The following is a 25,404-nucleotide window of genomic DNA, read 5'->3' as shown; positions in this document are numbered from 1 at the left end:
AAGGAAATTGGATCCCTGAGCAGGGTATAGAGAGCTCTGTAGCCATGTGGACTGAGAAGAGGGGAATTGAGCTCTCCGTTTGTTAAGTCATTGAGATTTAGAGTGTACAGCAGCTAATTAGCACATAAAATAGGAGATTAGTTTTGTTTTCCTTAGGCTTATGCCTGTGGGTGTATGTTCTATCAGGAAAATCTGCTTTCAAAATAATAAAAAGCCTCAGAGAAATGATCCCGTTTATTGTGCAGAGAGATTGAGAGAGCCCTGACCCCAGAGAGAAGTAATCACATTCTTTGGAGGAAAAGGGTAGGAGAATTGAAAGGCAGAAAGTCAGAGGACACGGGATCCCAGTGCGGGTCTAGAGAGCTGACGCTGAAGCTGGCACTTTAGGGAATCTGTAGTGACTACAGCAAAACCCTAACAGGAATGTGAGCACCTGATCACAGCAGTGCCACACAGTGAGTCCCCATCCTCCTAAAATACAGGGAAGAAAGACAGGAAAGACAGATCGAGAAGGGCGAAGGAGGGGCTTCCCTGGTGGTCCAGGGGCTAAGATGCCAAACTCCCAATGCAGGAGGTGCAGGTTCAATCCCTGGTCATGGAACCAGATCCCACATGGTGCCACTAAGAGTTTACATCCTACAGTGAAGATCTTATGTGCTGCAACTAACACCTGGTACAACCAAATAAATAAATAAATATTAAAGAGAAAAGAAGGGCGAAGGAACGTGAATGGCAGCATCCTCATTTAAGAACTGTATGCTACAGAAAGAAACATATACTTGTAGATGTGTATGTATGAGGATGTTCACTGTGGCCATATTTATAGTAGCAGTGGGAGGGGGCATGGAATGGGGGAGAGGACTAGCCTACATACCCATCAACATGAGAACGGTTGAATAGAGTATGTTCATACATACCATGGTGTGTTGTGAGGGTAAATTTCAGCAGGACTGGAACCGGCACAGGCTGATTTACTGAAATGAGACGTTCATGCATAGCACAGACCCCCGGTCAGGTCATTAACTGTACTGATCAATAGTGTTGTTTTGTAACCATGGGTCTGAAGAATTTTGGGGTGGTTTCTACCAACTTGTCAGCAGGGTTTATTTTTATTTTTCTTTGTTTATCACTGTTTGTTGACAGTGTTGATGTTGATGATTTGTACCTGGTTTTGATGAGACCCCTGAAGGTCTCTGCTGTTGGGGCTGGTAAACCAGGAAGAAACATGCCTACGTGACTGGCAGGGTGGAAGAAACCCTGGAGCATCCTAGGGGTCTTCCAGTGGGGTCTTCCTAGGTCCGAGGTGCTTTGTGATGAACCTGTGACCCAGGAGAGACAGTGAGTCTGATACGGTGCTTGCAGAGGCAGGACAGTTGGAGCTTAGAGCTGGCCTCTCTGGATCTCTTGCTGTCTCACTTGAAAGCTTTTAATGCTTTTCCTGCAATAAGCTGTAGCTTTGCAAGCACTGTCAGTTGGATTCTGTGAGTCTTCTTTAATAAACTCTGCCTAATGACCACAGTTAGTGTCCATGAGGTGGTAACAACTGTAGTCGCCAAGAAAGAGTCAGATCTACATGTACTACCTGGAAAGAGATCTTAAATGTATGTGAAACAAGCAAGTTGCAGACTAATAGGTAAAACATGATTTGTCTTTATTTTTTGATGTGTGACACTAGGTATAAACATCAATATATTTGTAGAAACTTCGGGAAAAAATCAGGAAGCGTGCGCATCAAGTTGTAAGCACTGGTTACCTTATTGGGAATGTGTAGAGTAGGGAATGAAATAGGCTTGAATATCTACTTCTAACTTTATGTGATGAAAAAGATGGGATTATAGACTTTTAAAAAAAATTAATAAACTATTTTTTAGAGCAGTTTTAGGATTGAAAAATTGAGCAGGAAGTATAGAGAGTTCATATGTTTCCTCTTGTTTCCCCCAGAGTCCCCTGCCATACACTTTCTTCCATTATTAATATCCTGTATTAGTGTGGTATATTTATTATAATTGATGAACCAGTATTGATATATTATTAATAGCTAAAGTCTCTAGTTTACATTAGGGTTCACTCTTTCTGTTGTACAGTGCTATGAGGTTGTTTTTTTTGGTCATGTGGTATGGGTGTGGAATCTTAGTTCCCAACCAGGGGTCAAACTGGGGTCCCTATTGGGAGTGCAGAATCCTAACCACTGGACTGCCAGGGAAGTCCCAGTACTTTAGTTTTGACATATGTATAATGTCATATATACACCATTAAATATCATACAGAATAATTTCACCACCTTAATCATGCCCTGGGCTCACCCCTGACAACCACTGACCTTTTTACTGTCTCTTTTGCCTTTTCTAGAATGTCCTATAGCTGAAACTATATATATGTAGCTTTTTCACACTGGCTTCTTTCAGTTAGTAAAATGAACTTAAGGCTGCTCAATGTCTTTTCATGGATTGATTGCTCATTTCTTTTTATTGCTAAGTAATATTCTATTGTCAGGCTGTCCCACACTCTGTTTATTCATTCACCCACTGAAGGACACCTGATTGTGCTCAATTTTTGGCAATTGTGAATAAAGCTGCTTCAACTTTTGGGTTGACATAAGTTTTCAACATATTTGGGTAAATATCAAGGAGGGCAATGGTCAGATCATATGGTGAGAGTATGTTAAGCTTTGTAAGAAACCACCCAGCCATCTTCCAAGAAGCTGTACAGTTTTGCATTCGCACCAGTACTAAATGAGAGTTCTTTTCTCCACATCCTCGCCAGCATTTGGTATGGCCATTGTTTCACATTTTGGCCATTCTAATAGGTGTGTGGTTCTATCTCACTGTTGTCTTAATTTGTGAATCTCTAGTAATACGTGACGTGGAACAACTTTTCATATGTTTATTTGCCATCTGTATGTCTTCTTTGATGAGGTGCCAGTTCAGATCTTTTGCCCATTTTTTAATTGAGTTGTTTGTTTACTTATTGTTGAGTTTTAAGAATTCTTTGTATATACTGAATACAAGTCCTTTCTCAGATTTGTGTCTTGCAAATATTTTCTCCCAGTCTGTGGCATTTTTATTCTCTTAATTGTAGGCTATTTTCCAGGGATAAAGACAATGGGGTGTATAGATATAGATGGGATATATATATATACACACACACACATATATATAGAATAGAATACTATTCAGCCATAAAAAGGAATGGAACTGTGCCATTTGCAGCAGCATGGACCTAAAGATTATCATACTAAGTGAAGTAAGTCATACAGAGAAAGACAAATACCATATGATATCACTTACAAGTAGAATAAAAAATGATTAAAATGAACTTATATACAAAATAGAAACGGAGTCATAGACACAAAAACCAAACTTATGATTACCAAAGGGGAAAGATGGCAGGGAGGGATAAATTGGGAGTTCGGGAGTAATATACACACGCTACTATATATAAAATAGATAAACAACAAGGGCCTACTGGATAGCATAGGGAACTATATTCAATATTTTGTAATAACCTAGATGGGGAAAGAATCTGAAAAAGAAGATATATGTGTATTCATGGATATAACTGAATCACTTTGCTGTACACCTGAAACTAATACAACATTGTAAATCAACTCTACTTTAATAAAAATAGATAAATAAAAATTAGAGGCCATTTTCACTTCTGTGTTTTCCAAGTAAATGTTTAAATAAAGAAGACAACAATGAACAGGAATGACTTAGTTTAGCCTCTCTTGCCTGGTTAGAGGATGAGAACTAAGTCTGGTGAGGAGTAATCCACGCCTACATGTTATGCTTTTGAACAGTTTTGTGTTTCTGTAACTAATTTTAAAAATTCCATTCATTGTTTTTATCTACAGTTTATGAAGAAAGAACCCCCTCCCCAGCCCTTTCTTTTTTTTTTTTTGCAAGGCCTAATTAAAGAACTGCTATTCAGTATGAGGGAGGGGCAGAAACTGGACTCCAGGCCACCTCTGTGGGTCAGCTACTCCATGGTAGGGGCGCCCAGTCAGGGATGGAGGGTGAGCGAGGGGCTGCCTCTCCCTCCACCTACTGGATGCAGAAAGTGGGGGGTGTACCTGACCAGGCCCCTCCAAGTCAGTTCCCTGAGAAGCTGAGTGTTTCACTTTAGCTTATTTCAGGAGAACCACAGCGGTGACCTTGGTTGGACTCCTTTCTTCCCTTTGTAATGAGGAAAGGGCCTCTCTAGAGCTCTGGCTGGAAGCTGCTTAGAAATGCAAAGGTTCAGCTACTTGAAGGGAAAGCATTTGAGGGAAGTCTCCCCTGTGCCTTCAAAGAGGAACAGAGCTTGTTCAGAAAGCTGGTGTAAAGACAGAGAGTTCAGAGGCTCTGGTCCCTGGGCCCAGAGGAGGTTTCTTCCCAGGCAGTGTTATGCAAATCTCACTTAATAGAAGGGTGGACCGACTCTTTATTTCCAGCAAAGAAAAGCAGGGAAGGAGAATTAATACCCTTCACATTTGGGCTATAAATACCACAGTAAATAGGGCTGGAAGGGAAGGATTTGAGGCCTTTGGGGAGCTTGGATCAGCTGTGAGGCCTACAGCTGGTGTGTCAGCGGTATTTCTTGCAGGAAGGGCTGGAGGAGCTGAGGGACTGGAATGGACACTGGTTGGAACGACCGCCCCAAGGACACGGCCACCGCTGCTTGGTAGCCCCTCGGTCACCTGAGAGCAGCAGATGGCTGAGAAGAAAGTGTTCCCTGTCGGCTGACCATCGGGGGTCAAAGGGGCCAGCACTGCTGTCAAAGATTAAAGCACTGAAATGAGAACTACCTTTGGGGGAGCAAAATGATGAAACGGTTACCAAACCAAGATGTGTGTTCAGCCAAAATGGGGTGTTGTTTTCCCTCAGAAGGAAAGAGTGCAGACCCAAGGGTCACCTGACCCAAGGTAGAATCTCCCTACCAGTAGCCCTAGACCTGCCCCCGCCACCTTCCCAAAGGACTGAGACCCCCCTAAAGGCAGGGATTCTATCAGGTCCCTATTTGTTTTCCAGCCTGGCTCAATTGGATTGTTTGGATTGAATCTGGTGGTGCTAACTGCCTCAGTTTCTTCATCATTAAAATGCAACTTAAAATTATAACAAGAAGCTAGCACATGGTAAATACTCAATAAACATTAATATCTGTCTTTTGTTCATTGTGAAGTCATACTCTCTACTGCAATTGTGCAGTAATCTCCTTTTTTTGTGGCCACACTCTGTTGCAGACAGGATCTTAGTTCCCTGACCAGGGATCAAACCCATGCCCCCATGCCTTGGGAGCCCAGAATTCTGACCACTGGATCACCAGGGAATTTGGTAATTTCTTTTTCACAGCTACATAATCATAAGTCTGTTAAACTTTATGATCGTAGTGGTAAAGAACCTGCCTGCCAATGCAGGAGAAATAAGAGACATGGGTTTGATCCCTGGGTCAGGAAGATCCCCTGGAGGAGGGCATGGCAACCCACTCCAGCATTCTTGCCTGGAGAATCCTCATGGACAAAGGAGCCTGGCGGGCTACAGTCCATGGGGTCACAAAGAATCAGACATGACTGAAGCGACTTAGCACGCATGCACCCATTGACTCAGAAAACAGTATATCAAGATAGTAAAACTCAAGTTTTGACTGAGACACCAAAGCACAATAGATGTGAGGCCACATCACCAAGTGCAGACTTTACACATTTTAAAGAACTGGTTTCAAGGTAGCTGGACCTTTATCCAATTTGTGAATATAAAAGGGGCTTTTAGGCTTAGAGAAATGGGGAAAGCATTTATAGAGCCAGTTCTTGGAGAAAAGAAAACTTGTGGTGCTGAGTTCTCATCTCCACCAGGCTGGAGGGAAGACTGCTGCCTCCTTTTCCTCAAGCCAACTGAAGAGGGGGCTGCCCTGGATCCCCTTGAGGAAATAGTTGTACCGGGCCAGGTCTGTGTGCCCCAGTGTCTCTGGGCAAGTAATGACTGAGATCTTCCTAAGGCCGGTGTGGGCTGGCCTGGGTCTGTCTGATAAGGCCGTCTAGAAAATCCTGGATGTATCAGCAAGAAATTGGAGGTGAGAAATAGTCTCCTGAACCCCAGAAAAAGTTCTTCCTGCAAATATATTTGCCCAGGTGGAGGGACATACAGGTGGAGAGGTCCCTGGAGACGTAATCTAGGAAGAAAGAATTAGCTTTAAGTATTTGCCAGACCCAGCACACCCAAAGTCAGCTTAAGGTCCTAACAGTTCTAGGTCAAGAGCGCATTCCTAACCCCTCATCAGAGCTACAACTCCCTGCTCCATCCCTGGGAGGAGCCAGAAACTGGCCAGCCAACCTGGGGTGAAGGAAGGGAGAAGACAGCCATGAAAAGTGTGAGGAGATCCCCAGCTGTGCCTCCCAGCTGCCTGCTCTCAGCCTGAAGCAGGCCTATGCCGGTGTGCAGGGAGAAGACCTGAGCCAACGAAGCTTGGGGCTTCTAAAGAACAAGTTGACACTTAGAATGGCAGAGGACCATCTCTTACCTGAGAATCAGTGGAGAAGCCCCAGGCCTGCTGGAATTTTCACCCCGGGGCAAGGAAAGATGATCCTTGTTGGATACATTTCAAAGAGATCATGGGCTATAACATAGTAAGTTGTATTTTAATTTAGCTTGAGTTGTGCGTTCACAATAGCCAGCACCTTTTGGTCCATAGTACCTCTTAGCCTCACTGGATCTGCCAGCTGCCTATGGTGGCAGCATATATGGTGATATGGTATCTGTGGCAGAGTAGTTGGTGCTGCAGCCTGGCCCTGCTGTAAGCACTTTCTTGCCCCAGGCACCACCCAAAATTAGCAGCTTTCCAAGCCACTGATAAATAGGTTAGAGCAGTATTCCTAGTGAGGAATACTAGGTTAAAATAGTGAGTTAAAATATTTATTGCCTCCAAAATTCTGAAGCGGTCTACCAGGCCCTGTGCCTCGTAGTAATGGAGCGCCAGACGCAATTATCTATCCTTAATCTTGAAGGTGAAAGTCCCTCAATCGTGTCTGACTCTTTCAGACCCCATGGACTCTATACAGTCCATGGAATTCTCCAGGCCAGAATACTGGAGTGGGTAGCCGTTCCCTCCTCCAGGGGATCTTCCCAACCCAGGGATCGAACCCAGGTCTCCCACACTGCAGGAGGATTCTTTACCAGCTGAGCCACCAAGGAATCAAGAAGGGGAACTTTCAAATGCCTCAGACCACAGGACCACTAAAAACACCATCCCAAGTGACTCCCGTGGTGGTCCAGTGGTTAAGACTTCACCTTCCAATGCAGGGAGTGTGGGTTCGATTCCTGGTTAGGGAGCTAAGATCTTGCATGCCTTGCGGCCAAAAAAACAAAATATAAAAAGCAGAAACATTGTTGTAACAAATTCAATAAAGACTTAAAAATGGTCCACATCAAAAAAAAAAAAACAACAACTTACAAAAAACAACAAACACCACCCACATGGCAGGTCCCTAAATCCTCATGGACAGGGCTCTTTCCTATCCTCCAGTGCTCATGCACCTTACAATGGCGTCTAGAGTATTGTCTGCTCTGCAGGTCCCATCAGCACTGTGCCATCCATATAATGGGAGCAGCTGGACTCTCTAGAATGGCAAGGGGATCAAAGCGCCTGTGGATTATATTCTAATGGGGGGCAAGAGAGTTAATACAGCCCTTGGGCTAGACAGTAAATGGGCACTTCTGCCTTTCTCATGTAAAAGTGAGCTGGTTTAATTGATTTTGCTTATTGATGGGAATTGAGTAGAATGCATTTATCAATTAATAGCTGCTTGGGGCTTCCCCGATAGCTCAGTTGGTAAAGAATCCGCCTGCAATGCAGAAGACCCCAGTTCAATTCCTGGGTCAGGAAGATCCACTGGAGAAGGGATAGGCTACCCACTCCAGTATTCTTGGGCTTCCCTTGGTGGCTCAGCTGGTAAAGAATCCGCCTACAATGTGGGAGACCTAGGTTCGATCCCTGGGTTGGGAAGATCCCCTGGAGAAGAGAATGGCTACCCACTCCAGTATTCTGGCCTGGAGAATTCCATGGACTGCATAGTCCTTGGGGGCGCAAAGAGTGAGTGACTTTGAGACTGAGCGACTTTCACTTTCACTTAGCAAAGACCAGGAGCAGTGTAACCTGTTCTAATCATGATAACACCAAAAGCGTGGCAGCTACGGGAGGGAATACCACTTGGTAAGGTTTACTCTGTTCCATCATCACTTACCACCATCCATCTGATTTCACAGAGATCAAACAAGTGAATTCTGCAAGAATATGATATAAACCACCACCACCCTCTTGCATCCTTTAAGTCTTTGCTGGTGGTGCTGTCCCCTGCAGTTGCACCTAGGATGTAGTGTGATTTCTGATTTTCTATCTTGGCTATCGTTTCAAGCACCTCCATTCAGTTTTTTCTACCAAAACACTCTTTATCAGTCAGGAGATGGGGAAAGAGCCATAAGAAGGGTCTGTGGGCCCAAAAATCCACTGGAGGCAGACATGGGCCAGGACATTTCTTATCTCCTGTCCTCCATAAACCCATCTCCAGCCAGAAGAGCATGATAGCAGGTGTCCTGGTATCAGTGTCATCTCATACCCTTAGTTTTAATAGGGGTGCTGGAATTGATTCAATGGTCCTCAAGAGATGTGAGAATTCCCTTCCCCGCTGTATAGTTACTCTTTAAGGAAGGATTGGGAAAATGTTTATTGAATACATGTGATGGTAACATAGGGGTTTTCCTCAAGGGGACCCTGCCTGTCCTTCAATCAGTGGGCTCTGGGTCTGGGAACTGACTTAGATCTAGAAAGTACATGAGGCTCTTGCTGTCCATGGTACCAGTTAATTGCCTTCATCTGGCCTCTGCTGCTGCTGCTGCTGCTGCTGCTAAGTTGCTTCAGTCGTGTCCAACTCTGTGCGACCCCACAGACGGCAGCCCACCAGGCTCCACCGTCCCTGGGATTCTCCAGGCAAGAACACTGGAGTGGATTGCCATTTCCTTCTCCAATACATGAAAGTGAAAAGTGAAAGTGAAGTTGCTCAGTCATGTCCGACTCTTCGAGACCCCATGGACTACAGCCTACCAGGCTCCTCCGTCCATGGGATTTTCCAGGCAAGAGTACTGGAGTGGGTTGCCATTGCCTTCTCCGCATCTGGCCTCTACCACTCTGGAATTCCATAATCCCCACTGACACTAGGGAACTCCAGTTCCATGGTAGCATCTCCTGTTGCCCAGCCTGGCCTATAGAGGTGGCCAGTTCAGGGCTTCTCCAAGATGCCAGTGGCCCCTTCTCCAGTATGTCATCACTATCTTAGTGATGTTCCAGCCCTCCTGAGAAGCATGGTCAGGTGACATCTCACATAACAAATCCATCTGACCATGGCAGATCAGTTCATCTGACCATGGCCCCCTCCCAGGACCTTAGGACCTTCTGATGCTTCCTTAATTCTCTGCCAAGGCAAGTTGAGCATCTCTACCTCATTTACTGTAGGTTCATATCATCTATGGGCTCCCCAGGTGGCATTAGTGGTAAAGAACCTGCCAAAGAGGAGACATAAGAGACGCACATTCAATCCCTGGGCCAGGAAGATCCCCTGGAGGAGGACATGGCAATACTCACTCCAGTATTCTTGCCTGCAGAATCCCCATAGACAGAGGAGCCTGGTGGGCTACAGTCCATATGGTCGCACAGAGTTGGACACAACTGAAGCGACTTAGCACGCATGCACATATCTTGTAAAAGCCTTGAGAAGCCACATCAGTCTTGTATTAACGTACATTCCAACATCAATGCCAGGGCATTGAACCTTGGTCACAGGTGAGTGTTTCCATGTAAAAAAGTTATCCCCTTCCCAGATATGTTCTGGGTCCCTCAAGACCTAATCATTCTTCTCTCTCTCTCTTTTTTAGTGAAACAAGTATTTATTAGGAGGAAAAAAGAGTACAGTATGTATGGATAGACACAGGTAGTCTCAGAGAGAGAGAGTGGCTGAGTCATGCCCTTGTGGCTGTTTAAATCACTTATAAAGACCTGATCATTCTTATATGTCTTCCACTGATGCCTGATAATACAGATCATCCATGCCCTGAAGTTCTTTCAACAGATAAGTGATGTCCTTCTGGAGCAGGGACTGTTTTTCCCCTGTTTGGACTGAACTGAGAGGTGACCCTGTTTATCTGCCTGGCAGTAATGAGTGTAGCAGAGGTGGATCTTGAGAGTAAATATCATGTTGCTCTGAGAGCAATCTTTCCATGGTCTCCAAGCAAGGGGAGGCTGATTTTAAGGGGCAGGGGACTGCTTCTGCCAGTCCAGAGGGCTCCAGGGATTCTAGAGTTTCTGAGTCTCATTTATCCAAAGGCCCCATTTCAGGTCTCAAGGTTCTACATTTTTCCCTTTTAGCATCCTGACTTTGAGACTGAAAATTTCTCAAGGATGGGCATTGCTGCTGCTGCTGCTGCTAAGTCGCTTCAGTCTGTCTGACTCTGTGCGACCCCATAGATGGCAACCCACCAGGCTCTTCCGCCCCTGGGATTCTCCAGGCAAGAATACTGGAGTGGGTTGCCATTTCCTTCTCCAATGCATGAAAGTGAAAAATGAAAATGAAGTCGCTCAGTCGTGTCCGACTCTGCACAACCCCATTGATTGTAGCCTACCAGGCTCCTCCGTCCATGGGATTTTCCAGGAAAGAGTACCGGAGGGGGTTGACAGTTCCAGGATGGACACTGGTTCTTCTTAATGGGCCTGCCGCCCTTACAGTTAGATTCTGGCCCTGACTCTCAGCACAGTGTGCCTGAGACAAGTGTCTCCTTAAATACTACCAAACAATGCACTCTGGTTTTCACAGCACATCTTGAATTTATAGTTGCCTAACTCAACCTTGCGGAGAAGGCAATGGCAACCCACTCCAGTACTCTTGCCTGGAAAATCCCATGGACGGAGGAGCCTGGTAGGCTGCAGTCCATGGGGTCGCGAAGAGTCAGACACGACTGAGCGACTTCACATTCACTTTTCACTTTCATGTATTGGAGAAGGAAATGGCAACCCACTCCAGTGTTCTTGCCTGGAGAATTCCAGGGATGGCAGAGCCTGGTGTGTGTGGGCTGCCGTCTATGGAGTCGCACAGAGTCAGACACGACAGAAGTGACTTAGCAGCAGCAGCAGCAACTCAAGCTTGCTCCTTGGAAGGAAAGTTATGACCAACCTAGACAGCATATTAAAAAGCAGAGACATTACTTTGTCAACAAAGGTCCGTCTAGTCAAGGCTATGGTTTTTCCAGTAGTCACGTATGGATGTGAGAGTTGGACTATAAAGAAAGCTGAGTGCCGAAGAATTGATGCTTTTGAACTGTGGTGTTGGAGGAGACTCTTGAGAGTCCCTTGGATTGCAAGGAGATCCAACCAGTCTACCCTAAATGAGATCAGTCCTGAATATTCATTGGAAGGACTGATGTTGAAGCTGAAACTCCAATACTTTGGCCACCTCATGCGAAGAGATGACTCATTTGAAAAGACCCTGATGCTGGGAAAGATAGAAGGCAGGAAGAGAACGGGACGACAGAGGATGAGATGGTTGGATGGCATCACCAACTCAATGGACATGAGTTTGGGTAAACTCTGGCAGTTGATGATGGACAGGGAGGCCTGGCGTGCTGCAGTCCATGGTGTCGCAAACAGTCGGACACGACTAAGCGACTGAACTGAACTAAACTGAACTCAAGCTTTATATTTTCTTTTTCTGAGGCTTTCAAAATGGTTAACAAAAGGCAACTGACTCGAACTTTCTAACTTATCCCCATACCATCCAGCTGCCCCAGAGATCACTTGCCTTTCTATCTGCATCACATATGACATCTCGATCCACACAGAAGAGTCTGAGGAACTACGATAGGTCAGGGATTCTCGCCACCCCACTGACTGTCACTGCAAATAGACTCAGCTCTGAATATCCCATCCTAAATATCCCTGAGGGTCTGATTTCTAGGACTGCTTCTAGGTGCCAGGCGCTGGGGTTGCCTGTGTACAGATGCCATCCTTATGGCGCTTACACAGAAAAACAGCCTCTCTTTGCCAGGGAAGGAGGAGGGCTGGCGTTTAGAATCTCCAACTCTTAGATTTCTATTGTAATAGGCAGAATAATGCCTTCCAAATACGAAACCTTTGAATATGTTATGTCACATGGCAAGGGGAATGTAAGGTTGCAGATGAAATTTAAAGTTGACCTTAAAATAAGAGTATCCTGTATTATCCAGCTGAGCCCAATATAATCACAAGTGTCTTTAAAAGACGGAAGGGAGAAGGAGGAAGAGTCAGTGTCAAAGTGATTGACAGGAGAAAGACTCAACCAGCCAGTGATGGCTTTTAAGATGGAAGGGGCCACGAGCCCATGGAAGGTGGGCAGCCTCTATCAACTGGAAAAAGCTAGAAAACGGATTTCCCCAGAGCCTGCAAAAATGACGCAGCCTGCTGGCACCTTGCTTTTAACCAGGCAAGACCCCTTTTGTACTTCTGCCCTCCAGAGCTCTAAGATATTAAAATTTGTGTTAAATCTGTGGCACTTTGTTATAGCAGCAACAGGAATTCAACACATCTGTGACAACTGGGTTTTTAAAAGGCTCCCCCTTTGCTTTAAAGCTGCCCTTAAAGGTGGAGTTGCATTTTACACAGGGATTGGGTTGAAAATTCAGGACGTAGCAAGAAAAGTTAGAGTCTGAATTAACCTTGAACATGCCTTCCATGGCTCATTATGTAGAGAACAGGTACCGGGACCCACTGCAGTGGTGCAGATCAACAATCCCCAAGGTGCCCTCACCCCGGGGAACCCTTACCACCAGGCACACGGCTTATTAACTAGAAGGGCCAGCTAAACAAACCATACTCTTTGTATCAACTTTCTCTCCCTCAAGGCATGCAATTAAAATTTGCATAAATTCAAAGAGCATATGCTGCGACTGCTTTGTAATTTCAGATTTTTTTATTTCCTGAGCTTGCCAAGGAAAGGATGGAAAAACAAAACCTTCTATTGGTATTGTTTGTGGCTTATTCTTTTTTTTTTTTTTATTAGGAAATACACCAAGCATACAGAGAAGTGTGGAAAAGATAACCCACATTTGTGTGCCCATCACCCATCTCTGACAAATGCAAACATTATTCTACATTTGATTCAGATTTTTAAAAGTAAATGAAATGTTACACGTACAATTGAAACCCAGTGTCCTCTATAGCCTTGCAGATACCATCCCAAACCCCTTCCTCCCCTTCTCCAGGAGTAATTCCCTGTTACTGATTTTGATATTGATAGTATTCCTATGCATGCTTTTACACCTCTATCACCCAGATCTATGTGTACTCATAAACAATAAAGGATCAATTTCCATGTTTGGAAACTTTGCATAAATGGCATACCACATATATTCTTCTGCAACTTGCTTCCCATCCTCCAGTTCAACAGTGTGTTTCTGAGGTTTATCCACACTGATGCTTGTAGTTCTGATTCATCCTTTTTAGTTACCTGCAGAATAATGCTCAATTTTATGAAAACACAGTTTATCTGCTCTTCTGTTCATCAGTATTTAGGTTGTTTACAACTTCTCTTAAATACAGATGAAGCTTCAGTGAACACGCTTCAGTGAACATGCTTGCACTTTTCCTTGTGCCCCTATGCTGGAGTTCTTCCAAAAATGTATACTTAGAAGGGAAGTTGCTAGGTCAAAGGATGGGTTTAGCTTTAGTGCCGCCGGTTATTGCCAAATTGCTTTGCACAGTCACACCAATTTCCCACTGGTGACACAGGTTAGTTCCCTTTAATCTGAATCCTGACCAGCACTACTGGTTACTGCCCATCTGATTGCTAATGGGTCTTATCCTTCTCAGGCTGCCCAGTTGATTCTCACAGCAACCCTGGGCAGAGGTGGCACACATCTCATTCATGACCACCAGGCAGGAAGGCACAAGGAAGCCCAGGGAGAGGATGATGAATCCAATATAGCTGGCTGTGGCTGTTCAGGAGCCGAGCAAACTCGGGTATCCCAGTGTCCATTGCTATGGAAACCGAATACATGGCCAGAACACTAACCCTGCAGCCACCTTTATGGAATAAAAGATATTCAAGTGATTTGCACTCTGTGGTAATTAACAACTGTTCACGCTAACAGAGGGCAAGAGACTTACCACTTTGTGGAGCTTTGTGTTTCTGAAAACACTTTTACATGCATTCTGTATTTGACCATGACAACAACCCTATTAAAAAAAAAAAAAGACTTAGATTGTTACTGTTCCCACTTTACAGATAAGAAAATTGAGGCTCGTGGCTAGTCAGTAGAAGATTGGATCGTGAACCTACTAGCCTTTAAAGTGGGTCTTCTGTACTTACCCTTGGAGATGGGTGTCTGAGAGCTGGGAATCCTCAACCCACACCATCTCTCCTGGCCCCCGCACACAAAACTGAGGTCACAGCACAAACACAGAGCGTCTCCCCCAGGGGGCAGCCCCGTCCAGGTTTTTACACCTGGAGTCAGACTATAAGAGCATTCTGGCTCTGCCACTCAAAGGACTGTGACCTTTGGCAAGTTCCTTCTTCTCTGCACCTCGGTTTTCTCATCTGCAACATGGGGACGATGGTACCTACCTCCTGACAAGGTCATACAGACTGGCCGCGGTAGTGCATCTAACACGACAGGTGCAGAGGAAACCCAAGAATTTTAGCTCTTGTGAGACAGACGACTGTGACTTCTGGCTTCCCACAGCAGGGAGCAGCGGTCCTGGTGAGGAAGGGTGGGTCTCGGCACAATACGTGTTATTGATTCTGGGAGACAGCCTGTCCTCGGAGGCGAAGGATGATACAGGCTGGCAGGTACAGGCTGGCGGCTCCCAGGACAGGACCAGAGGAACCACGGCCAGGGGTGGGTGGTGGTCCTGCCGGAACTGCCACCAGGTCATGTGAGGGGCCTCCAAGTCCACATCTTCATTTCTCTCAAGGTTTGGCAAATGTCAAAGGATTACAGCCTGGGGGTTTACTGTGTGCCATCACAACTGTCGGGGAGCTGACAGGCCCTGCTTCCAAGGTGAAGCCTGGAGTGGGTTGCCGGGTGGGTAGGGGTGGCATACCAAACGTGTTGGGTAGAGGCACCTGAGACGAGGAAGTAAGGGACCAAAGGCATTTTAATGACCTATTCTTGGCTCCTGTCCATCCTGGAAGTCCTCGTTCAAGACGTGAGAAGCAACCCAAGCTCACTGTTGTCCTTGACATGAAGCCTGACCAGCAGCAACTAGCTATCTAGCCCCGGTGATGGAGGAGAGAGAACACACCAGTAGACGGTAGGAGGCTTCAGCTTCTGGTTCTACCTGTTTGCAGCTGCGTAAACATTAATTAATTTGGGGGTCTTTTTGGCTACACCATGCAGGATATGGGACCTTAGTCCCCTGGCCAGGGATCTAACCCATATCCCCTGCGTTGGAAGCAGAGTCTTAACCACTGGACCTCTAGGGAAGTCTCGAACATTAATTTTTGTAAGCCTCAGCTTGCACAGCTAGTACAATGGAACTGAAACCCCTATCCCATCTACCTCTTAGAGCTGGAATATCGGATGAGTAACACGCATAAAAGTGTCTTGTGAGCCATCATGTGCCACGTGAATGGCAGCTCTTGCCTATGGCATCGAGTCCTTCTTGCTCTTCAGGGCTGGTGTTCAGTTGTGAAGGTGAGGGCGTGGCTGAGTCAGCCACACCATTTGCTCACGTCACTGGTCCACTCCGTGATCGTGGCACAGCCTGGAACTCCATCCAGCCCTCCCAGAAACTGGCCCTGTAACCATGGCCTCCTAGGCCTCCTGTTGTAATCAGGTGAGACGTTCCCTCACGGGGGCAATCACATGATTAGCTGGCCACAGCAGGAGTGTCATGGGCCTTGGGAAGCAAAGTTCAAGCATCAGCTCTGCTCCTCAGTAGCTGGGTGACCTTAGATGAGTCACTTACCCGCTCTGAGCCTCAGTTATTTATAAAATGAAAGGTACTGACACCTATTTCATGTTTTGAGGGAAGTGAATGAGACTATATACAGTAGTCACCCCGTTAAGTCCTCAGCAGGGCAGGTTTTAAACTCCCTGGGCCTCGAATTCCTCATCTACAAATTGGGACCACGGCTGCTCCCTGTCAAGCCTGTTGTGAAAATGAACAGTGTATGGAGCATGTACAAGATCTAGCTCATGACCGTCAGCTCCATAAGTGCAGGGCCCAGCGACTACTCAGCGCCTTATGAGAGTACCTGGCACACTGCCAGCTGGCACTTAGGAAACATGTGTCGAGTGGATAAACGAAGTACTGTGTATATACATAATAACTTCTCTGAGCCTCGACTTCCTCATCTGTAAAATGGGCATATAAAGACTCATCTGGGAAGGGTTGTTGTGAAAACTAAGGGCCCAAGGTAGATGCTCCAAACAGTCTCTGACACTGCACACCCACGGGTGACCAAGTGTGCGCTGTACGCCCATTCCCCAGGCAGACACTACAAGAGGTGGCTGGGTAAGTAAGAGTAACATTTACTGAGTGATACAGGACTGAGTACTATGAAGGGTTTACCAGGATGGAAACTCACCCTACCCCCTCCCCGGCCACCCCCCAACACCCAGAGACTACAGTACTTAGAAGTTACACACAATGACCATAACTGCTGGATATTTGTTCGTAACAAACAAACCATAGCATATTTATACTGTATCACATCGAGTGATTATAGAAATCCATATATATATTGCTTGTATAAAATCTTTTTTTTTGTAAAAAATATTAAAAAAAAAAAAAAAGAAAGTATAAAAAACATGTGCAGTTGAAAGCCCTGCCAGGACAGCCAGTCTGTAAACATTCAGTGAGTATGTGCTTTGGAAGGGCGCCCGCGCCTTGTGCCCACAGCAAACTCCAGCAGGGCCGGCCAGGGTGCGCCCAGCTGCCGCTCCCCAGGAGGGCCCCGCCGGGCCCCGCATCGCGACCCTCTCTCTCCACCCTTGCATCAGGGTCAGGGGTCAGGGCTGGGGTAGGCAGATGGCAGTGTCACTCGGGTCGATCCTCAGCCGCGCGTTTGGTTGCAACTCATGGCTTTTCCTGGCTGCTCGGAGGTCCCTGGGGTGGGTACCCTGGCAGAGAGCCCAGAAATGTGCCTGAGACTGCTTTCTGGCCTGGGTGCCTCTGTCCTGTCTCTCTGGAGCTGGGCCCCAGTGGGACAGCCCCACCCTCGAGTCTACTTTGGTCTCAGCGCTTGGTCCTTCTGGGTTTCATCAGCCTGCTCTTCCCCTTGTGCGGCTGATCTGAGTTTCACAAAAAAAAAAGAAAGAAAAAAGGCCCGGCCAATTACTGGCTATGCTGAGCCTCCGGTGTAAAGTTTTTCGCACACCAAGGAAGAGCCCTCTGGTGCCCTCCTCCTCCTCCTCCCTCTTGCCATCTCCTCCTCCTCGTTCCTCCTTTGTCCTCCTCCTCCCAGCCCACGGTCACTTCTTCTCAAGCTGCTCAAGCAGAGGGTTGCCTTCTGACTCGGGTGTCTTGACGCTGTCGGTTCGAACGATACAGGTGGGACGATGCCGGTTCAGCATCAAGATGAGCTGCTGTCGCTCTTGCTTTAGCTCCTCGATCTGGGTCTTCAGCTCAGCGTTCATGAGTTCCAGCCGCTCAGATTCCTGCATGCAAAAACAGAGACGAGGCTTTAAGCTCTTGGTGGGGACCAGCTCCAGGGAGAAGCTCTCCATCAGGGTAGGCACAGGGCGATCCAGTTTCCTCCTGGAGGAAACACAGAATCTGCTATGGAGTCCCCCAGAGTAACTGACTTTGTTCAGGTCCTGCCCGTCACACCAGCCACTGGCCTGTGTTGTTAGTGGGATGAATCCAGGGTATATCCTAGGGCCAGCCTGGTTCATGTTCCACCTGTCTTCCCCTACTCAATCCACTCCAGCCACAGTGGCTTCCTTTGTGTTGTTGTTTAGTTGCTTCAGTCGTATCCGACTCTCTGTGACCCCATGGACTGTAGCCTGCCAGGCTCCTCTGTCCATAGAATTCTCCAGGCAAGAATACTAGAGTGGGTTGCCATTTTCTTCTCCAGGGGATCTTCCTGACCCAGGGATCGAACCCATGTCTCCTGCATTGGCAGGTGGATTCTTTGCCACTGAGCCACCGGGGAAGACCAGTGGCTTCCTTGTTGTTGCTAAAATATGCCAAATACTCTCCTTCCTCAGGGCCTTTGCACAAGAAACAAAGGGTGGGAGAAGGAATGGAGGCCAAGTGGATCCAGAGCAGATGCATGGAGGGTCCACAGAGGGGTTAGAGGTGGTCCATGACGGCAGTGCCACAGAAAGTGCTTTATGTGTGATAAATGCATGTTGGGGATATATTGGCCTGTGGCATCCACAAGCCCAGTGTGGTCATGTGCTGCTAAGTCGCTTCAGTCGTGTCCGACTCTGTGCGACCCCATAGACGGCAGCCCACCAGGCTCTCCGCCGTCCCTGGGATTCTCCAGGCAAGAATACTGGAGTGGGTTGCCATTTCCTTCTTCGTGTGGTCATGTAATTCCTCCTAAAACATGTGCTTCCTGGTTATCAGTCTATAATTATTTAAGCAGTCTCTTCCTTATCCCCTGTTAGCTAGAATCTTTGCCCACTGGGAGGCAATCAACAGTCATCCTTCTGGATCCAAAATGTAGTTTTAAACAGACCTCAAGTGAGATTTCCAGAGAACTTCCAGTTCAGTCGGAGAGGCTCCAGGGCGAGGAAGGGATGTTGACTTGATTTATGGGGAGTTTACTCATTCGTGGGGCTTCCCTGAGAGCTCAGTTGGTAAAGAATCTGCCTGCAATGCAGGAGACCCTGGTTCAATTCCTGGGTTGGAAAGATGCACTGGAGAAGGGATAGGCTACCCACTCCAGTATTCTTGGGCTTCCCTTGAGGCTAAGCTGGTAAAGAATCCGCCTGCAACGCGGGAGACCTGGGTTTGATCCCTGAGTCGGGAAGATCCTCTGGAGAAGGGAAAGGCTACCCACTCCAGTATTCTGGCCTGGAGAATTCCATGGACTGTACAGTCCACGGGGTCGCAAAGAGTCGGACATGACTGCATTGCTTTCACTTACTTACTTACTCGTTCGTGATGTGGAGAGGTGATGGGCACACCAGTTCAAGGCTTGGAAGTCAACATGGTAAAATACAGAAGCGCCTGAATTGGTATTTCCTGGACTCTATCTAAAAACATATAACCAGTGTGGAGGTTGGAATTCACCCAAAGGATGGCAAAGGTCATTCTCAACTAGAAATGATTTTGCCTCCCAGGAGACATTTGACAGTATCTGGAGACATTTCTAAGATCATGGCATCTGGTCCCATCACTTCATGGGAAATAGATGGGGAAACAGTTGAAACAGTGTCAGACTTTATTTTTGGGGGCTCTAAAATCACTGCTGATGGTGATTGCAGCCATGAAATTAAAAGACGCTTACTCCTTGGAAGGAAGGTTATGACCAACCTAGATAGCATATTTAAAAGCAGAGACATTACTTTACCAACAAAGGTCCATCTAGTCAAGGCTATGGTTTTTCCAGTAGTCACATATGGATGTGAGAGTTGGACGGTGAAGAAAGCTGAGCACCGAAGAATTGATGCTTTTGAACTGTGGTGTTGGAGAAGACTCTTGAGAGTCCCTTGGACTGCAAGGAGATCCAACCAGTCCATCCTAAAGGAGATCAGTCCTGGGTGTTCATTGGAAGGACTGATGTTGAAGCTGAAACTCCAATACTTTGGCCACCTCATGCGAAGAGTTGACTCATTGGAAAAGACCCTGATGCTGGGAAGGATTGGGGGCAGGAGGAGAAGGGGACGACAGAGGATGAGATGGTTGGATGGCATCACCGACTCTATGGACATGGGTTTGGGTAAACTCTGGGAGTTGGTGATAGACAGGGAGGCCTGGAGCGCTGTGATTCATGGGGTCGCAAAGAGTTGGACACAACTGAGCGACTGAACTGAACTGGAGACATTTCGGGTTGTCACAACTGGGGAGGGTGGACGCCCTTGGAATCCAGAGGGTAGGGATCAGGGATGCTCCTAGACATCCTTTAGTGCACAAGAAGCATCTGCCCACTGCCGAGCCCGTGCAACCCGCATCCGACAAAGAACGGGCTGTGGTTGTGATGGGCTGAGTGGCCCCTCCCCGCTGGGGCTCAGAGCTCCCTCCAGGGTCTCTGGCCTCAGGGCTGCTGTCTTCCTCACACCAGCCAGGCTGACTGAGCTGTTCCTTGTCCTAGTATCTGTGGACGCAGCACAGCGCCTGGAGGCTCAGAACTGCTGAGACGTGCAGTCCTCGGGACCAGACGCTGAGGAAGAAAAGCCTCAAGGAAGGAAAAAATGCTCATGGGGGGAAATACCGAAAGCCAGCTAGGGTAGTTTGGGATTCAGCAGGATGAGGAGCAACAGGGAGGCCGGGCTGGTCCACTGTTCTCTAATACCCCAAGAGGAGAGCCTCTGAGGGCAGGAGAGACCCCACGTGGAACCATGAGTCTGGGGCAGGTAGGGGCTAATCTTAGCTGCCTGCTCACTGAGTCTACAAGCTGATGACCGTGGGAATGTCTCTGACCGTCTGGTTCCCCCCAGACACAATTTGAGCTCCAACTTCAAATCCTCTGAGCTGCCACCTCTAAGAGTCTCGGTTCAATCCACCCACCCAGGAGCAAGTGCTGAGAATCTGCTTTGTGCAGTGAACCCTCTAAGGGGCCCCGAGGCCCATGAGCCCCAATACGGATCGTGTGCAGCTTCCACTCAAGGGGGAGAAGGATCCAGACGGCCGGGAAGAGCTTATCAAGTGCCCATCAGCCCTCCAGGGTCTAGAAGACCTTGGGAGAGTGGGCTGAATGACCGTGTCTGATCTTGGGTTTGGAGAAATGGGTTGACTCTGGTTGAGCAGAGAAAGTCAGTGGGAGAGTGGGAAGATGTTTCAAGAAGCAAGCTCTGAGTGAACCAGGATGCAGACATGGGAGAGCATCAGATGTGTTTAAGAGATTAAAAAAATCCTCCCGGGTGACCACATGTCACTTTTGGACCTATTAGGGTACCAAGGTGGGAAGGCGGGTTTAGAGCCAGACTTGGGGTTTGGAAATCAGAGTCAAGAGCAAGTTTCTTAACTTCCCTGAACCCCAGTTATCTCCTCTGTAAAAAAACGACGATCGTGGGGGGATTAAATGACTTCACGTGGGAAAAGCACTTTGTAAACCAAAGGGTTAGGGAGGCTTAAGGAATTTTTGCTTTAAGCCAAGAGCAAGGGGGGATGAAGAAGCAAAGGAGGAGAAGCAGAGGAGGAGGCCATTTCCAAGAAGACTTGGCAGGTCTGGGAGACGGCCTGCGTCTGCAGAGTGGGCGGTGGGTAGACAGCAGCCGGTGAGCATGGGGGAGGGTCCAAGGAAGCGGGGAGGTGGCAGCTGTTCTGGAGAGCGGTGGGGAGAACAAGGAAGGGCTGGGTTGTGCCGGACATGGAAGTTAGAATGGGACATGCAAGGGGCAGGGTCCGGCAGGCCTGCGCACACGTCCTCACCCTTGAAAAGACATCACACCCACCTCATGTCTGTATCACACACAAAAAAACCAAGAGGCGGTGCGCAACTTTCTTCCCCGTGCATTTATCACAGCAATGCCGTGACATTCTGCTGGTTTGAAAATGTGCGGGTACATCATGGAATATCCTGAGCTTTGACAATCTGACTGTCAGGCTGCAACTAGCTGCTCTTTCACTTTATTTTCTCCTGTTTTATTAGTTGATGCTACGTGCTTATAAGCTGAGCTCTGAAAAATCTTTTTTTAGCTGTGATTGTAGAAGTGGTTTGTGGTTTTAGAACAACAATTACCCAATCTGTTTTCCTAATTAATTCAATCAACATGGGCTAGGATCTTTGCACCTTAATTAGGAAGTGAACAACTCTGCTTGCATTTTTGTTTATTGTTTTGCCTCTGGTAGGTATGTACTGCCCGAGAGAAAATGAAACCATTTGTCGTTTCAGAATGGAATTAATGCACGTGAAGGAGGTTCTGTCTCCTCCGTGGCAGTCAGTCAAGGCAGTAGAGAAAACACAGGGTGAGGGGCTGGGATAGCCCGGCAGTGTGCCCTTGACCAAGTCATTTCCCTTCTCTGGGCCTCAATTTCCCCACCCCACCCCACCCCACCCCCCGAAAATATGATTGGACCAGGTGACTTTCAGCATGAAGATTCTCTGACTCTTATTTTTAAAAGTTGCCCTAATGCACTTAAAATACAGCTCCACTTTCCAACATTTTTTTTTCTGTTAAGAAAAAAATAGCCTGATGCAGACTTATAAGCCCCAAAGCCCTGTCTGAATTAAAATCTTGACTCTGCCGCTTGCCAGCTAGGCTGCTGTGAACTAGATCCCCCGGGGGAGCCTGAGCAGAGGGCCAGGCAGCGGAGGAAGCTCTGGGTCCCCATTCTGACTTGGCCACTGTGTGAATCTCTCCGAGTCTTAGAATCTGAGCCAGTGGATGTGGCTGCCTTGCCTCCTCCCAGAGTCACTGTGGCCATCAAGGAGAGAGTGGCCTTGAAGAGCAATGTGCGCCAGGGAGCGTGCAACAGTGTTAACTGCTGCCCACTCCCAGGGAACTGTGTCCGGCCCAGTGGGGTTGCAGAGGCCGGCCCCACAGCAGCCACTGCTCCTGCCCGTGGACAGCAGAGGTGCTCAGGTGGCCCTGGGCCTGCAGGGCCAGGGATTTGACCCACACAAAGGCCTGCCTCTTGCCTCCTTCAGGGCCTTGCCTGGTCAAGGCAGATGACGTCTGAGATGCCACAGGACTCGCCCAGCCTGGATATGAGTCCCCAGGGGTCAAGGATGGGAGGGTGACTCTTTACATTGTACATATACGTGTATACGTGTGTATGCATGCACGTGTGCTCATTCGCTTCAGTCATGTCCAACTCTGTGCGATGCTGTGGACTGCAGTCTGCCAGGCTCCTCTGTCCATGGGATTCTCTGGGCAACAATACTGGAGTGGGTTGCCGTGCCCTCCTCCAGGGGATCTTCCTGACCCAGGGGCCAAATCTGCGTCTCTTACGTCTCCTGCATTGGAAGGTGGGTTCTTTACCACCAGTGCTACCTGAGAAGCCCATATGTGTGTACGCATGTGTGTGTGTGTGCGAGTGTGTGCACATACACATACATATACCTTTGTACCTCTGAGCCTTGCATATATTTTACATATTAAAAAATAAACGACAAGAGAATCCCTCATGTCATCAGGCACGGATTGTCCGCACAGCCATCCACCTTTGTGCCCTAACCCTTACACGTGGCCTCAGCCTCCAAGGTCAGAGGGGAGGAGAGGAGCATGGTGGGGGGCTGGGCGTGGGCCCTGACAGAACTGCACAGGCCCGCCTCCCAGACCCCAAGGCCAGGCACTGCTCTTGGTCCACAGCTGCCTTCTCCTCCCCCCCAGGATAATGTAGTGATATAACCCATCTTCCCACTCCAGCCCTGGGTGCGAGGGAGGGGGTCTCCTAGTCCACGCCCCTCGCTGTAACCACAGCAACAGGGTGTGTCTCTCTCCTCCGGAAACCCTCCCAAGGCTCTCCAGCACCGCACACTTCATTCTAATGGGGACACGGCATGAGAGTGAAAGAAGGTGCACTTAATAACCAGGCCGAGACAACAGGCTTAGTTAAAGCGGGATTGCCCCCTACAAGCTGGCACAAGGACCACCCCACACATGAAGGCTCTGGGCCCCTTTCTCTCCGTGGACTCTGCACTCTAGCCACACCGGCATTCTTTTCAATCCCATCACCGCATCCTTAAACAACACCCTGGCCTCTGGCCTGTGCTTTTTCTGTTCGTGGGACCCCTCCGGCCCTGTCCCTCCCCGAGTGGGCTCCTGCCCCTGGTCTATGTGTCCATCAGGAGTCATTCTGCAGTCTCGACTCGGACGGCTATCCTGCTCCGCACCCCCCAACTGTGCTCACAGCCCCCCAAGGCTTGCCCAACCTCATGCTCAGCACACATCCCATTCCTGTTTTCCGCCTGCCGCCCCCACAGCCATGGCCTGCGGGCCCACTGTGTGGCAGGCGCTCACTCAGCACTGAGGACGGATGGATGAACCCTGACTCCACCGCACACTGGCAGCAGTAACCTCGGGCAAGGAACTTGATCTCTCTGTGCTACAAGTACGTGGGTAAAATGGGGCTCGGCAGGGTCTAGCTCAGTGGAATGAGACTAAACGGGACCCAGGAAATGCCTGGCACACAGTAGGTGCTCAGCCCGTGTCACTGGAATGCGCAGAGCAGCTTGCCTGCTCATCTGGTGCTGACTGTTGGTGGCACTAGTGTGTCACTGGTGTGCATTCACTTGGCACAGCTTGCCTGCTGGCTGGCTGACAGGCCTTGGAAGGCGGGGGTGGAATATGAGTGTTCCCTCTGTGGCCCGCCCAGCTCCACAGGCTCTCAGGGCTGGAAATGAGGTGTGTGACACACCATCCATCTTAAAGGCTTATGTGAGACCCGTGTCTTAGAAATATCTTGAAACCTTCCCTCTTGGCATCGGTCCACCACCCCTTCCAAGGGGCTTCCAGCTCCTGAGTCTAAGTCCCGCCTATACTGACAGTTCCCCTGCTGAGACACTCACAGCCGGAGGTGCATGCACAGCCCCAAGGTGCTGGCACCCGGGACCTCCGATTTGTTCTCTGTTTGTTGCAAGAGTGAGAACAGACCCATCAATCTCCAGAGAAAACCCAGGCCAACCTGGCCTCGTCTCTCCAGCTCCCATAGGAGGGACCATAACTCGTCCTTCCTAGGTGGTGTGTCTCCAGCACACCGAGCACAGGGCCAGGCACTCAGTATATGCTTAACACTGCTTGTCCACAAATCAACAAACAAGCAAAAGAATGAATGAACAAACCCAGGAATGAATGAATGAGAGCCAGTAGAGCAGAGTGCTGAGGACAGATGCTCTGAAGTTAGCCTCAGGCTGGATCTCAGTTCTCCCAGGTCGTTGCTGAGTGACCTGGGCAAGTTACTTAACCCCCGTGCCTTCCTCAGTGTCCCCATCAGCAGACCGAGAATAACACAGGCCCCTACCTCATACAGCTATGATGCCAATAAAACACACACTGCGCTTTGCATAGGGCCGCACTTCACAAGCGTCAGCAGCCACTGTTAACCGCTGCTCACCATAGCAGGTAGCCTGACCCAGGACATTACTATTCTGTAGTGTCACTGTTGTATTTAGAAACCAACAACAGAGTGGGAGTAGGGAGGCTGGAGACCACCAGCTGGGACCAATTAGCGTTTTGGTCATGTCCCTTCAAAGTCATCAACCATTTCTGAAAAGCAAAAATAGGAGGGAAATCCTAAGGGACAGAAGAAGGAACAAATGCCTGTTTGACACATTCCAAATGAAAGGGCAGG

At 48.1% G+C, this 25,404-nt stretch overlaps 1 protein-coding gene and 1 long non-coding RNA gene across 4 annotated transcripts in view; both read right to left on the bottom strand.

The window, feature by feature from the left end:
• Positions 1 to 12,949: 12,949 nt before the first annotated feature.
• On the bottom strand, positions 12,950 to 16,457 carry LOC145513310 (uncharacterized). The gene is made up of 3 exons (XR_014059291.1): positions 14,615 to 16,457; positions 14,158 to 14,226; positions 12,950 to 14,073 (listed from the first exon to the last, which is right to left on the bottom strand). It is a non-coding gene; the product is annotated as an uncharacterized LOC145513310 (long non-coding RNA).
• Positions 16,458 to 16,506: 49 nt separating this feature from the next.
• The window catches only part of JDP2 (Jun dimerization protein 2), a 45,248-nt gene continuing 36,350 nt past the window's right edge, over positions 16,507 to 25,404 (bottom strand). For all 3 annotated transcript variants that reach the window (XM_081509266.1, XM_081509264.1, XM_081509265.1), the window contains exon 4: positions 16,507 to 17,654. In XM_081509266.1, coding sequence (XP_081365392.1) covers positions 17,469 to 17,654 — 186 coding nt within the window. In that variant the 3' untranslated portion in view covers positions 16,507 to 17,468. The remainder of the gene's footprint in view (positions 17,655 to 25,404) is intronic.

Source organism: Giraffa tippelskirchi, chromosome 7 (genome assembly GCF_054371585.1).
Source record: "Giraffa tippelskirchi isolate mGirTip1 chromosome 7, T2T-mGirTip1v1.2.pri, whole genome shotgun sequence".
Lineage (NCBI taxonomy): Eukaryota > Metazoa > Chordata > Mammalia > Artiodactyla > Giraffidae > Giraffa > Giraffa tippelskirchi.
This window is presented reverse-complemented; position numbering and strand designations above follow the sequence as displayed.